The 15,751-nt window shown below is 36.9% G+C and overlaps 1 protein-coding gene across 2 annotated transcripts in view; it reads right to left on the reverse strand.

Moving 5' to 3' along the window:
- Nucleotides 1-15,751, reverse strand: part of plod2 (procollagen-lysine,2-oxoglutarate 5-dioxygenase 2) — a 79,472-nt gene that overhangs the window by 42,918 nt on the left and 20,803 nt on the right. For both annotated transcript variants that reach the window (XM_003226991.4, XM_016997175.2), the window contains exons 2-3: nt 10,530-10,621; nt 4,852-4,988 (exon numbers count right to left, since the gene is read on the reverse strand). In XM_003226991.4, coding sequence (XP_003227039.2) covers nt 4,852-4,988; nt 10,530-10,621 — 229 coding nt within the window. The remainder of the gene's footprint in view (nt 1-4,851; nt 4,989-10,529; nt 10,622-15,751) is intronic.

Genomic DNA, 15,751 nt, shown 5'->3' on the forward strand with positions numbered 1-15,751 from the left:
ACTATGACTCCAAGTTAAATAATAAAATACTGCAACTTTTGAAATATAATTGATTGCTCTTGGAAGGGGGAGGGATAAATGAAAGCCAGAGTTGATGCTTTACAAGGGGAAATGGCAAAGACTACTCTAAGCAGAACAGTGAGTATTGAGCAACTATAGGGAACTGTAGCTTGCTAAAGACATATAAAGTTACCCAGTTGGTTTATAGAGACCCCCACTGTTTCACTTTCCCCAACATTTGGCAGAAAGATGAATGCGGAAAGTGTGCCTTGGCGTTCCTCCAGATTTTATTTAAAGTCACCCTGTACCATATACAACCTCTCTTGCAAGCTCGTAAATCCAGATCTTGGATTTAAAGCAGGATGCAAGACAGAACATCTTCAGGGAAAAGAGAAAGTGGTGGCCAGGGGAAAGCAGTAATTTGCCTCCTTGCAGAGTCACAGCAGAAACTTTCAGCCTGTGACAAGAAACAGATGCACTGCTTTCCCAGACATTTTTCACCACAAGGCAGAGTGACCTAATGTTATTTCTTTGCCTTTTTTCTGTTCCAGAGCAGGAACATATTCAGGCATTCAGACAGTTTTGATGTGGTAAAAGTGGCAGCCATATGAAAATGGCTGTTTACAGATTCAAATTACATCTTTGTTATTCACTATAATTACTACTCATTAATTAGCCTCTTCAAAATTCTTTCAACATTAATTTGAACTTCCTTATTCTTTTTTCCAAAATTCCTATTTATCTTAACACTTAGAGGTAAAAATACCTATCAAAGATACTAGAATTAGTGTAGGCATGAATTCTTGTGCCATGCTTAGTATATCTGAAGTACAACCAAAAAATGCTTTGATCCTCCAGCCATCAAGAATCCTGTATTTTATCTGTCTGGGTTTTCATGGTCTACATCATGACTAATAGTCTAATATTAAATATAGTCCAAGAGAGTTTTCACCTAATAACAGGTCCAGATTAGATAACTGTGTCAGACATACTGTGGAGCTGGGAGTTCAGGGGAGGAGAGGTTTGAAGAACAAAGAGAACTTTGGCTAACAAGGAGAACTTCTCAGAAACAGCTGTAAGCACTAAAGCCAAACAGATATCAGCAATATTATATTGTCTCGGATATGCATCAAGATATGTCTCTTTAAATAATCATCATCATCTTCTTCTTTATTCTTATATCCTGTCTCCATCTCCCCGAAGGGACTCGGGGCGGCTTACATGGGGCGAAAGCCCAAACAAATACAATGAGGAACATAAAATACATCAAACAACAGCAAACCATGCACAAAAAGAGTAAACAGTAACATAGAAATAGCAAAATCCTTGGTAAAAACATATTAAAATACAGTGATAAAATCATAAAAACAACTGGGCGAAAGTGCACTAAGTGTTTTTTGTAAACATGAGGTAGTTAATAAAGTGCTACAAAATCATAGAGGATTTGGAGTGGGATTGAAATTTTCACTTGATTTTAAAGTTCCCTAAAATGACTCAGGATAATCTCAGAAAAGAATCACCCAGAGAAGATGCAAACAACTCTGTTGTGAGCCCCAAAACTATCTCTTTCCAAAAAGTGTTATTTGGAATTTTAAAAATATGTATCTTAAATGCACTTAGAAGATAGCAAAAAGAAAGAAAGAAAAGAAAAGAAAAGTCTGAATATCCCTTATTCGAAATGCTGCAAAATTATTTAAGTTATGCCACCCCTGAGCTGACAGGAACATCATATGTTATGGGCTAGAGTAGAGTGCTATATATGTCTCGATATGATGGCTCATGAACTTGAATATATACTGTAGTTGTTTTTCTTGATCTGTTTATCCTATTATTCTTATATTATTGATGTACTCTGATTATTGTTTATGTGATTTTAATATGCTGTAAGCTGCTTTGGGTCCCGTGAGAAAAGCGGGATATAAAGATTTATCATCATCATCATTAAAATCCAAAATTGTCCTCATGAGTGAATGACATAGTGATACCCTTGCTTCTTGATGCAAACTGTGTTTCATACACAAAATTATTAAAGCAGAGTGCATAATATTACCTTAAGGTTATGCATATAAGATATATATGAGACATCTCCTAGGGCTTGTCTATATGGGCAAAAAAATCCGTACCACAATGCACCATTTGCAGCTCCCGCATCACACAGTAACTTCTGTTAAGTATTCCCTGGGGGAGGGGAGGTGTCTTTAAACCAGCTCTCCTTCATTTTAGCCAAAGTCAGGGGATACACTGGAGTTTACGTGCAATTCAAGTCTTTTCCAGGGCGATCTGGTCCAATCTGGTGTCCAGAAAGACATCGCTACCATCACTCTTTCCTCGCAATTGTCAGGTTCACCATGTGCTAGATCTGGGGTGATTTCATGCTGTTCTGGATCCCATTTACACCAGACTAACCTGCCAGGTGGAAATGAGCCCTAAGATGTCTCATTAAATGTATACAAGTATTCCACTATCAAAAAAGTACAAAATTCAAAACACCCCTGTTCCCAAGCACTTCAGATCAGATTCAGATTCAGATCAGATTCAGATCAGTTTTCATGGAGCCATTAAAACTGCATTGTGAAAAGCTTCAAGAATGAAAATGTGGTTCAAAATGTTACATGATGTAATTGGAGACAATAAATAAATCCAAATTCCATCAAATGTTAATGGGAATTGACTTGGCAGTGAGAATGAACAGGAAAGAGATCTATGGTCATGGTGGATAGCTTAGCGAAAGTCTTGTCCCAGACTACTGCAGCTGTGAAAAAGGTTAATTTTATATTAGGGAATTTAAAGGAAATATTTTGCCTATAATATAATACTCTCATATAAATCTATTATTGTGATCACTTGCAATGATACTATGTATAGTTCTAGATACAATATCACAAAAAGAGTGTTGTAGAATTGAAAAGGTACTACAATTAGCAACAAAATTGATCCAGAGGGCAGCTAGACCAACTTTTGAATTTGCAAAAAAAAAAAAAAAAAAGCAGCACAATGTTTGGGCCTGTTAACTTAAGATGAGGGGAAAATGATAGAGGCACAATATGAAGGTTAAAAATGTTCTTATACTAAACACCAGGATTATGCAAAGACACTGAATGGTGTGAAGACAAAAAGAAATACATTTTTATAGAGCACATAATTAACTTTGCACTTTGTTCTTTTATGATCTGTAAAATGTGCCCAATCTCCATGTACTGGAAATTATGTCATCACACAGTTTTAAAAAAGAATCCCCTTCAGATTAGATCAGCCCCCTCCCTCCTAGCCTTTAGAAGAAAGATAAAAACCTGGCTGTGGGATCAGGCTTTAGTGAATAGGTCAGTGCAATAACAGATCTGGAAAGATGGAATTGATTATGGAAAGGCCTGGATTATGATTATGGGTGGCGTGATTTTAATGTATTGTTTTTAAATGTTTAATATGGCTGTTTTTAACCTAATTTAATTTTAATGTCTGCATTATATGTTTTTAAGGCATTGAATTATTGCCTCCCTGTAAGCCACCTTGAGAAAGGCAGGGTAGAAATAGAGCAAATAGTGCTCAGAGGCTGCAACTGTAGGGATGTCACTTCCCATGTAAGTGAGCTGGCCCAACAACTATTCCTTATCATCAAGTCCAAGGTAACCCAAAGGAAAATTAATTAAAAACATGGAGTTTTATGTTGTTAGATCGACTTTACTGCAGTGGTGGCTGAAAGCTTCCACATAGTGGAGTAATGAATCTGCCCTGGGAAAGGGAAAGGAGCTATACAGATTGCTGAATCCTAAACTGAAACAAGATTATGGGCTTCCAATATCTTCCAATAGTTCTAGGACAATCTGGAATGGATTCACCACCCCATTAACATGGCAGCCACCAGATCTCAATGCTTCTATTGGACTAATACTACACATGAGAGTTTGGTCAATATCACTTACCATATTACTCGTGTATAAATCAAGCTTACCATTAAATCAAGGGCAGGGTTGGAGATTAAAATTATAGATTTTGAAATAATCCACATATAAGTTTCATATGACAGAGAGTGAAAAAATCAATACCCCACAGGTCTTCAGCCTACACCTGGTCACCAATATAGTTTCCCTGGCCAGATATTCAAAAATACCAAAAGTGGTACTTCAATGGGCAGAGTAGAAGGGGCCAATGCTTATTTTAGGACTTTATCCCACACTGTTCTCCCTTGTTTCTAAATAATTAGAATAAATTGGAGGTACAATTTATTCAAATTTATGGAAAGGAGCCCTTCCCATGACACAGGGGAACTTCCTGTCAGCTCTGCCATGTTTTGTTAGGGAAACAGTCCAAAAAAAAAGGAAGGGGTGAGAAGACAGTCAGTGCTGTTCCCTATCATGCCCAGATAATGAAGTGATTCCTTTTTATTATGAGTGTTAAGGTACAGTACAGGCAGGCCCCAAATTACAAACATATGACTTACATGCAACTCCTAGTTACAAACAGGGGTGAGATTTTGGAAAAGAAGAAGATTTGGGAACAGAATCAGCAAATATATCAATGAAACAGAATTCCATCTCTGTAGCTGCATCTGACATTGCAGGAAGTCGGTTTGGTATTTTAAGTACTATTTATTCCTGATAAGATTGATTAATTCATGATGCAAGAATGTTTATTTTGGGCTGTGTGTCTTACAGCCTGTCAAGTCTCTAGATAACCATGCTGTGCCACATACAGCCTAACAACCTTCTAAGTGGAAACAGACACTCATTTTTCCCAGTTAAAAACTAGGGCAGTGGAAAATATTTGTACATTAACAGACTGGATGGCATAAGAGATACTAAATTTTCAAAAGCTTCCCACTGAGTAAAAGCTAAAACAAGAAAGCTGACTTACCAGTCAACATACATAACCACCAAATCTTCCTGGTCAGCATATATATCCAGTGCAGATTTCAACAGACGTACTTTCTGGCCTCCTCCAATTGAGTTTAAACTCTTTCCTCCTTTCCACTTTTCACCTTCACCTAGGATCTGGAGATGGGAACAAGCAATATCTCAAACCAGATACTTTTACACATAGAAATTCTGATTTCAGACCTGTGTAGACTAGTACTAGCTGTCTAGAGTTTTCAGGCAAAACTTTCCAAATTCTCCTACTTAATGGTCTAGCTAATTAAAACATTGAACAGCAATTAACTAACTAATGCATAAAAGGGCACTTACACCCCATCACACCATCCAACCTATAATAAACGGGAAAAGGAAAAAGAAAAATGTATTATTCTACCATTACAAATGCAATAATTTTATTACAATTATATAATAACAATAACTATAGATTATATAATTAGATTTCTTATTGCTCAGAAAACTCCATAAACAGTTTTTAATCTTTCAAAAAAATCCAATTGGGGTTTCCTTTAAAACCAACATTAGTTTGGGAATCTGGCTAAAATCTGTCATATTTGGTGACCTATCTCTTATCTGTAATGCCTAGCAAACATTTCTGGTGACATTACAAAATCTACCTATGAAGAAAGCATTAGGAGACTGTGAAGAGGGGCTGCAAAGGAACGGAATGCATTCAAAGATCGAGGCATGCCACTGTGAGATTCAGGCAAAGCTTTGAACTGCTGCAGTCAGAGCGAAGTTGATTTGAGTTGACAGAGACAAGGACTGGAGTTGAAGTAGAAAGATTTTGGGTGGTGGGGGAGGGGGTGTTGAGAAAGACATGAGAACTGCCTTTAGTTTAGTGGAGCTTAAAGAATACAAAGCTGAAAGATTAGATTTAATATATTTTTCTACTGAGTTTAATAAACCTATCCTTGTTGTTTTAAACCTGCCACTGGCTCTTTATCATGCACGAGAAAACTAAAGAATCATCATAAGAACACAGCAATTCAGTCCACATTTAAGGGGTCACACTGAGACCCAGTAACCCAATCCAGCAAGGGAACAATTGGGAGAAAAGGAGATGGGTAAATGGCAGGATTTCTTGGGGTTCAAACTTTAGGGCCAAGTGATCTGTTACATACCTTTGTAAAAAAAATTGAATTAAATTAATGTAATTAACATGTTAATCATAGACCAATAACTTTTTACCTCTACAGGTCTACCAGAAATGGAAAAGGAACTTGACAGTCACAACACTAATTTAAACATTCTTAGACATTTCCAATAACTTATTTGGTGCCAGATACCATATATATGTTATTAAACATATTTAATTTTAGATGGTGTGGTACCTAGTTTGAAAGTAGTTATAGTCCAGAAACTTCATTTGTGTGGTTGCCGCAAACTATGTTTAATTGGCTGAGACCCTATGAGATATTCAATGAAAAACTATAGCAAAACATGCTGCGGATTTAATAAACCTTTTCCATGTTTTTATGATAGAAGCAATTAGGAAATGACATTTATAACCCAGGAACAAAAATCATGTTACATAGTGTTATCAAACAGTTTGTATCTAAAAGAAAACATTTGCATAATTCTAAATATTCAGTGATATTAAAAACACCTCTTACATTATTCCTTGGTTTTCTTTTTAGCAAAAATCTTCAGAAATATTCTAAAAGATATGTTACTTAATCGGGTAACATATCTTTCAGGTATTGATGGATTTCAGCTCTCATCAACCCTTGCATTCTTAGCCATTGCTAAAAGATGATGGTAATTGGGCCCAACATCTGGAGGAAAAGCTGTTATCCTTAGCTTAAACCAGCAGATCTCAAAATGTGCTCGGCAGAGCCCTTGGGACTCCACAAAGCATTCTGGGGGATTATGCAGTTTTCTCCTCCCACTTCAAGCTATTCCTCCTCTTCCTGCTCCTCCCCTCTCCCACCTCCTTTGACGCCAGAAGCTTTTTTCCCTCATCTCCTTTGCCCTCAGACTCTTTTCTCTTGCCTTCCTTGCTTCCAAAACCCTATTTCTCCCCCACCACTCAGGGGTGCTTTGTGCTTTTCTTACATGGCAAAAGGGGGTTTATGTTGCTCAAAAAATTGCCTGTGCCTGATATATACATTACATATAACAAAATAGATAATATATAAACCTTCCTTGGGGCTCCACAAGAAACATTTGCTTCAAAAAGGACTCCACAGCTAAAAAAGTTTGAGAACCCATTGTTTAAACTATCCGTTCATTCATGCTAAATAGGACTAGGATTAGTAAGGACTGTCAGGCTAATGGAGAGTCCGGCTTAATTGAACACAACCAATCCAGAACTTCAAAAAAGTTATTTTTTGGACTACAATTAAACATCTTGCAAACATTGCCAATATAACTACTGAAAGAATAAAAGTTATCAGTTAAATAAGGCATGGGCAAACTTCGGCCCTCCAGATGTTTTGGACTTCAATTCCTAACAGCCTACCGACTGTTAGGAATTGTGGGAGTTGAAGTCCAAAACACCTGGAGGGCCGAAGTTTGCTCGTTCCTGCGTTAAAGCAAAACATACAAACACCGTTTTGTTGCAAACTGGATATTAAGTTATGAGGAACTGGAAAAAAGCCAAAATCTTTTGCTGCTAAGAAATTGATGTTTCAAAAATATGCAGCTGCTAATTGAGCACATGAGATCAGTACTGAATGAGGCAATTAACCTGACCTTTTTCAGACACTCCAATGCCCAACCCTTTTTAGCCTCCTACTTAAATTACTGTTCTTTCAATATTAATCTCATTCAACACAGTAAGAAAGCACTATTTTGAAAAGATTTCATAAATGACGCAGAGTAATGGCAATATGAAAGACTCCTCTGGAAGCACTTCTGGCATATTTTGGAAGGTAGTGCCTTGAAGACGCTTACCTCTCTGAGTTAAGCATGTTTAACACACTACTTCTCTTTATTAAAAACAAGTTTAAACAAAAGAAACCACGCCTCTTTAAATATCATGCCCTCCAACAGTTAATACATATTAGGTGAGCATTTCACTTCCCGTAAATTTTCCACATTCAAAGAAGCATTGAGCAGAATGACTTCACCCTAGTGAGAGCCTATTCCCAACCAAACCATAAGCCAGCCATTAATTTCAACCACATAAACTATTCAAGGGAAATAAAAGAAAGCTTTATCATTACTAAAGCAAGATAAGCACTACCAGTTTAACAAAATAGTAGCAGAAGAAGGATGGGGTGTAGAAGAAAAGAACAATTGGTTGAAGAAATTATCAAATAAATGTTGATCGTGTCTCTGTTGACATAGGAGGAATTGCTTTTTTTCTTGATTCTTGGGAAGAAAGTAAGTATTCCAAAAAATAAATAAAACTCATGCTAAAATATGGCCACTGACCAACAAGCCAAAGGCAAATAGCAATATTCAAACTTGGCAAAGAAGAATACTGATGAAAAGAAGGATGTAGATAAAGTGAGTCGCCAGAAGGACTGAACTCAACTGCTGTTTTTGGACTTCTGGGAGGCATCTGTTAACCATGATAGAAACAGAATGCCAAAAAAAAAAAAAAGGAATTTTTCTACAAATCAGTATAGGCCTCCTTACATTCATATAAACTGGAAAGTTTTAGACAGGATGCATGTGCCTTTCTTTTTTAATAGCATCTTCAAAGTTTTTTCTTCTCCGTTTCCTCTTTCCTTCCTAAGAATACTGCAGATCTGATTGCTGGACTGAAGTGAGGAAAGTTACTTTAGCATATTTCTTTATTGTTCAGGTAATTTCTATCCCTCTCAAAGATGCTTCACCCATTTATTAATGTGGATTAATTATCAGCAGGGGAGAAGAAATATGGCAATTACATTTTCCCCATAACTTCCTTCAGACTTTCTTCATCCCCAGGGTTGCTTACAATTAGCTCTGACATCATCCACTCATGGAATTATCATCATCCACTCATGGTATTATCAATGATCACAGCTCTTTTTCCCCATCCTCACATTCTAAATCAAAGCCTCTCTCCTAAAAGTGACATTTGGATATACAGTCTCACTTATCCAACATTCTGGATTATCCAACAAAGTCTGCCTCCCACCCAGATCCACAACTGTTTCTCTTGGAGGCAAGGACTGAACTTTTTACACATTTAATTTCTGACAATGTTGTTACTGTAAGTTCATTTTATGCAATTCTATCTTTACTTAAAGTCAATTTGTTAGTAGCCAATGTTTTTGTAGTCAATGTTTTCAATACATTGCAATGTTTTGGTACTAAATTTGTAAATACAGTAATTACTACATAACGTTACTGTATATTGAACTGCTTTTTCTGTCGACTTGTTGTAAAACACAAAGTTTTGGTGCTTAATTTATAAAATCATAATGTAATTTGATGCTTAATAGGCTTTTCCTCAATCCCTCCTTATTATACAACATTTTCACTTATCCAACATTCTGTTGGCCCATTTATGTTGGATAAATGAGACTCTACTGTAATAAACAAGTGGCAAAAAGCAAAAATTACACCTTTAAATACATGTTGTTGCTGTTTCCACATGTTAAGTTGGTTTCTTCAGGTTTTCAAATCCCGGGAGTCATTTTACAATATACAATTATAGTGTTGTATTCCACTTCTATTACCATGGTAACATTTGTGCAATCCTGGGATTCAGGCTCAGGAAGGTACATATTCAATATTCTCTGTCAATTAGCTTCAGTGCCTGCCCAAACTGCAAACCCCTAGATTCTATAGGATGCAGACATGGCACTTTAAAGGATTTTATTGCACTATAATGGTATAGTATGAATGAGACTTTGGTTGGGAGGAGACATACATTCAACATGCCTCAGTTCACAAAGAGTTACACAGAAGTTAGGAAGAGTGGTCATGTTGGCTGAAGGATTCTGGAGCTGCAGTCCAACAAAGTAACATTTCCATGTTGTGGTTGAGAGAATAGCTAGCAAACATAGGCCTGTCTCTTTTCCATGCATTATGTCTCCAGATAATGACTATGTGGAAATTGTGGAGAAAAATGAGCATTGACTTTGCTTTTGGCTTGCTCCAAAGGAAAATTGCCATTTTAAAAAATAAGAAACACAATTTTATTACACCATTGTATATAATAGATCTTGAGCATCTATAGATCTATGAATCCACAGGAGGTCCTGGCACCCAACCCCAGCAGATTTGTAGCAGAACTCACAGCTGCTGAACAAGTAAAAGAAGACAGGATTCAGCCAAAAAGAAAATAGAAAGATGTCACATGTCAATACGGGTAATGGAGGAATTTTCTTCTGAAGGAACAGAATAAAAGGATATCATTTTTGGTTGACAATAATAGCGAAGAGAAGTTGAATGGAAAGAGGAAGATGTAATATTTACACAGTCTGTGAGTTCACCTTGCCAGTGCTTAAATTCATACGCCTGTGGAATATTCTCTTAATGTAAGGGAAAGACTTCACCATCTGGAATACTAAGAGCTAGACTAGGCAAAAATTCTAGCAAATTTACAATAGGGAATAATTCAGAGCTGATGAAAGTAAGCAGAAAGTGACCCAAGAGGTATTTTCCATGACTTCATTCCATAATAGTTTCATTTTACTATAGCATAATTGTAACACACACAGTAATACAAAGTAAAATGTGTTCAGTGTTCTGAAAAGTCAGAAGAAAACACAGTACCTTCACTGTATAGTTGAAGTGCTTTGCGGATTGCATGAATCGGTGAAAGCCATCTGTTTCCTTGGTTGCAATAGTTAGAACTAGTAGCTTATCTGGTGAAGGAAGAAAAAAGATAGAGAATTAGGTTTTCAATAGAGAGTAGGCTTCCCCAACCTGACATCATGATACTTTTAACCACAAATGAGGAATCATATGGCTCATGAACAAAAGTGGCATCCTAGGAGTTTGGTGCAGCATTTAGGATTCCCACTGACTCCCTGCCCAAGTCCCTGTTAGTTTTCAAAAGTTTTTGTCCACAAAGTGTCTTTGAGACTGAAAAACGCATTTATATAAAGAAAAGTCCCTTTTTCTAAAATAGCCAAAAAGAAATCCCAGAACAGAAAATGAGACATCATTATTTCCAATAGCAAAAACAGCTGCTGGGACAATTCTTTGCAGCACCCCAGAGTTCCACAGACGCCAAAACTGGGTACTGTGGCTCTTTGTTCACCTGATTAAGTAACATACCTTTTGGATCAAAACCTTTATAACCTTTATAAGGCATGATGCTCAGTGAGCAAGGTCTAATAATGTGACTTATCTTAATAAGAGGCATCCTGATGACTTGAAGTGTTTTTCGAATTGTACAATTAACTTTACTTACTCCCTCTTCAGCTGGAGAAAATACCACCACAGACAACCACTAATATATGTTTACTAACCTATTTATTCCATTTCCCTATGATAGACACATCCAAAACAGATGACACTAACATGTGTATCTTTCATCTTTCCTTGAAAAGATGCCTACTGAAGATTGGCTTGAATCAATAAGTATTTCATAAAGAATCTCCGAGTACTGTAGAAGCCAGTCACTCGGTCGCAACCAATTACAATTAACTATTTATTTATAGTTAATTCCTTTCCCTAACAATGAAGGTAATGTTAAATTAGATTAGAAATCAAACTCTATTAGAGTGCTAAGCAAGGCTGAGCAGGAACAGAAGAGAATAAGAAGAATCTGGTTTCAATTTTGTAGAAATGACATAATGAAGAGAGGAGGGGAAAAAGAGGTGGAAAATCCACAAATGATCATGTTGTTATCTTTGAAAGGTTATAATAGGTGAGTAAGAAATTAGAAGGCTTTGGGTCACTGAGACACAATTTAACGCTGTCACTGCTGCTCTCTCTGAAGCACATTTAACTCTTTCGATGCTGAACATTTTTTTGCATTTCCAACAAGGATGTGATCTCACTAATCCCACTAGTGATGGAAGCATACTGTGTAGTTGAAATGCTGGCTTATGCTATGCATTTTCCTCTATTGTGATATTGGACTTAGAATCACATCTGTATCTAATTGGGGTTTTTTCAAAGTATGGCAACTTTTTAAGTTCTGTATTGAACACAGGAGCAAATATAATTTAAAATATCATATACACCATTGTCAAAATCAAAAGGCCAAATGAGAACCTGAAAACATACTTGTGAAATACATTTGTAAAAATAATTTTCTCTGTCATATTATTGAGGATTCAAGATACTATGAAGTTATGCCAAAATCACAACTTGGCCTTCTCTGTGTCCAAGTGCTGACCCAAAATCTTGGAAAGTCTCAGCCTTTCAGTAATGGCCTTATAAGTCTTTGAATATCCGCATAAATAGGACTGAAGCCATTTGGAAGCCCTTCAAGCCCATAGAAAATTATATATTTTTAGTTTGCTGGTTTTTATGGCACAGAAAGCAAAAAAATAAGTTTATGTCTTAAAAGTCTGTTTCAGGCTAGCTACTATGTCATTGTTTCACATTTTATCAGGATTAGTCAGTTTAAAATGCATGTTTCTTTTAAAGCCTTACTTAAAAATCTGGATTACTGCTACTAGTAGTGGGAGTGTTTTATTATCAGGCAGAAGTTAGGTCCACACAACAACAATCTTTACACACTGCAAGAAAAATGGGGCTGTGTTCTTAAATAGGTACCATTGCAGCCCTTAGCCTTTCCACTCCCCTCCTTTTCCTCTTCAAGACAGTGGGTGGATTGTGCAAAGAATTGGTGGGGGGAGCAATCATGACAGAAAGAAAATCCCTTAGTTCCTCCACTTTTGACCTATGAGTAAGACACATGTAGTTTTTGAAAAGAGATCACCATATAGTAGAATGGAAAATATGATCACCAAGTAGGCGAAATTCATTCCTCACTAAATGTTCCTTTACAAACTATTTCAATGTGTCAGCAACTGCAGAATTTAGTGATGAAAAAGATATGTTTTACACACAGGCTTAACAGTAGGAAAAGGCTACAGTATAGCCAACTGTACTAAACCAAATGTTGCAAGTTTGATATATAATTGGAACAAACATGAAGATGCTACTTTGATGCAGAAAACCCAAAACAAATTATCACAAATGTGTTTGCACTGGATAAGATTGCTTGATTCAGAGAATGATGGCTTACCATGCTATGCCAATTAAAAATGACCAGAAGAGTGATAATGGTACTGCAACCATTATCCTTAATATCAGTCTGCTCTTTATTATGTACAACAATCTGAGAAAAAGAGTGTGTGTATAACCAAACTGTAGTCCTAGACAAGTGCCAAGTCAACCAAGGATTAATGCAATCAGCTGGGGAACATGGCCACACAAGATCACGAGACCCTTGCCCAACAGGACTTTGCAAGAATTGGGAAAAATTGAAAAGTCTAGAACTTTTGGAACCAAAGTTTTGAAAATCATGCAAACAGAAAAGCCCAGACTCCTGCCTTTCCTGTAGTAGAGAGCCTGAGACCAGAACACAACATTAGCCAAAACAGAATAAGACTTATGCAGAGCTACATCTTTCAGGGAAGAGGTAGGGTTATTTTTTTTAAGTAGATATCAGAGCTATTATTTTATTCCAAAACCTATTTGGGGCCTTTTTTTAAAAAATCTGGAAGTGATTTCCAGCATATGCTAAATCTCCCAGAATAAACTGAAGTCTTAGGAGCCTCCAGTGGCTCAGTGTGCTAAAGTACTGAGCTGTTGAACTTGCAGACCGAAAGGTCCCAGGTTCAAATCCGGAGAGCGGAGTGAGCGCCTGCTGTTAGGTCCAGTTTCTGCCAACCTAGCAGTTCGAAAACATGCAAATGTGAGTAATCAATAGGTACCACTCCAGCAGAAAGGTAACAGTGTTCCATGCAGTCATGCCAGCCACATGATCTTGGAAGTGTCTACGGACAATGCCGGCTCTTCGGCTTAGAAATAGAGATGAGCACCAACCCCCAGAGTCGGACACGACTGGACTTAACGTCAGGGAAAATCTTTACCTTTACTAAACTAAAGTCTGTTAATATATGTGTTTAAGGGATCTTATTGGTCTTGTGTGTTATCAATGTGCCATGGCAACCCTATAAATGATAGGCCTTCAAAGACCTGTCTATGTAGGCATTAAAACCCAGACTCACCTTGAATTGGCTCATGGCTATCTTCATAATGTTCCAAGAAATACTGCAGGGTAAACTGATTCGGAACTGACGTTTCCCCACTTTAGTAAAAAATTGGGAGATACTACATACAGTAGTTTGTAACTCTGGAGAATCCTTTGGGACACTGTGAAGTGTTGGTTCAGGGGAAAGTGTCTGTGTTGTGGCTGTTGCTCCTAGACAGCTGCAGTGCTCCTTCCCATCATGCGCCCAGTTTTAATATCAGGAGATGTCCCCACTCCTTCCTGGTTATGTGGGTGCCTCTACTGATTTCAGCACATGGCACTCACAGAGGCCAGGAACTCACATGGAGCTCTTAGGCCGGTTGAGTATGGGAATATGGAAGGTGAAATGATAGTCCAGTGGTGCTGATGTGATCTCAGCTTTACTGGACCACGTCGATTCCAACCCACCAGTGTACAGATTCAGGAGGGTCTGTGCGGCTGCATCTGAAACCAGTCTCGAACATTTCTTCTCCAGAACTGGCTCTAGATTTAAAGTAAGGGTGTGGTTTAATGAATACATCGGTAATGTTTTCTACTTCTTTTTAAGATTTGCCAGCATCTTTTAACAATAAATAATTTATTTTTATGATATCCTTGAAGTATGGTAACTTTATAGTCATTTTAGCTTTTAATGAATTCAAGCTTGATTTTCACTGACACATTTATTTGTCCTTCTGTCAGTTCAATCAACGGGTATCATAATGAGATGAAACCCACATAGGTTCTGCTTAATATTCAAATTCTGTACAGACAATGAAGTATGGGGCATGAACTCAAAATTAGCTTTCATATCCTACTATCTCCACATTCTGCATGCTTGAGACACAATGCGAATCAGTCCTACCTTAAACTCAAGAATCTCAGAAATAACTGACAATCTACAGAGCAATTCAGAATTCATTTCTTCGTAGTTACAAAGGTCACAAATCCCAAGCAATCTTGAATCTATAAGAGGGCATTTTCTACAGAATCATACTAGTTAATGGAGCTATTATCTCTCAGTGAGTTGAGCTTGAAAGCTTATAAAATATATTTCAGCCTTAGTACTTCTGTTGCCATCACCCAGCTTAAGTCTATTTGGCAACGAGTGATTGCTTGATGATGATGATGATGTAGGGAATGCTAAGAATATATGCATATTCCAAAAGACTAAAGAAATTACTGTGATAGTACTTAAGAACTCAGTGAGTTCACAGAAATTCTCCCCCCAGGCAAAGTACATATTTTCATTCTATTATGTGTCTGGAATAACAGTGTAATAATGTGGTAAATTACAGCTAAATTCACTTTCCCAGAATGTATCGCCATACTTGAAAACGAGGATCACCTTTGCCTAATGAAATGTTGGGAAAATATTTTTCTAGTTTCATGTTAATTACATGCTTTGTTTACTCAAACTGATCTCACATTACACATTTTTACCAAGTAATACCACTCAAGAAAAAGCCATACTAAAATGATATATTAAACCTTAATTTGTGTAAAAAGAAGAGAAAAAAAAGCTTTCCCCAATAGCAATTCAATTTAAAACAACATTTTGTGAAGTCTACCTTTCAATCATGCTATGACAACATCAACCACCCACATACATTCTACCATAACTGACTCTAGGGACCCTGTTCAAATATCCACCAAAGAATGTGCATGAATGAATTGTCATTAGCTCCATTCTTAACAATATGTTTTAGAATGTAGGTTTTATAATCTAGCAGGCCTTCCCAGTGGGAAAAAACACAAGGGTTTTTTTTTCAAAAAAAAAATCATTATCTTTTTCTTT

The sequence above is a fragment of the Anolis carolinensis genome, chromosome 3, assembly GCF_035594765.1.
Source record: "Anolis carolinensis isolate JA03-04 chromosome 3, rAnoCar3.1.pri, whole genome shotgun sequence".
Classification (NCBI taxonomy): Eukaryota; Metazoa; Chordata; class Lepidosauria; order Squamata; family Dactyloidae; genus Anolis; species Anolis carolinensis.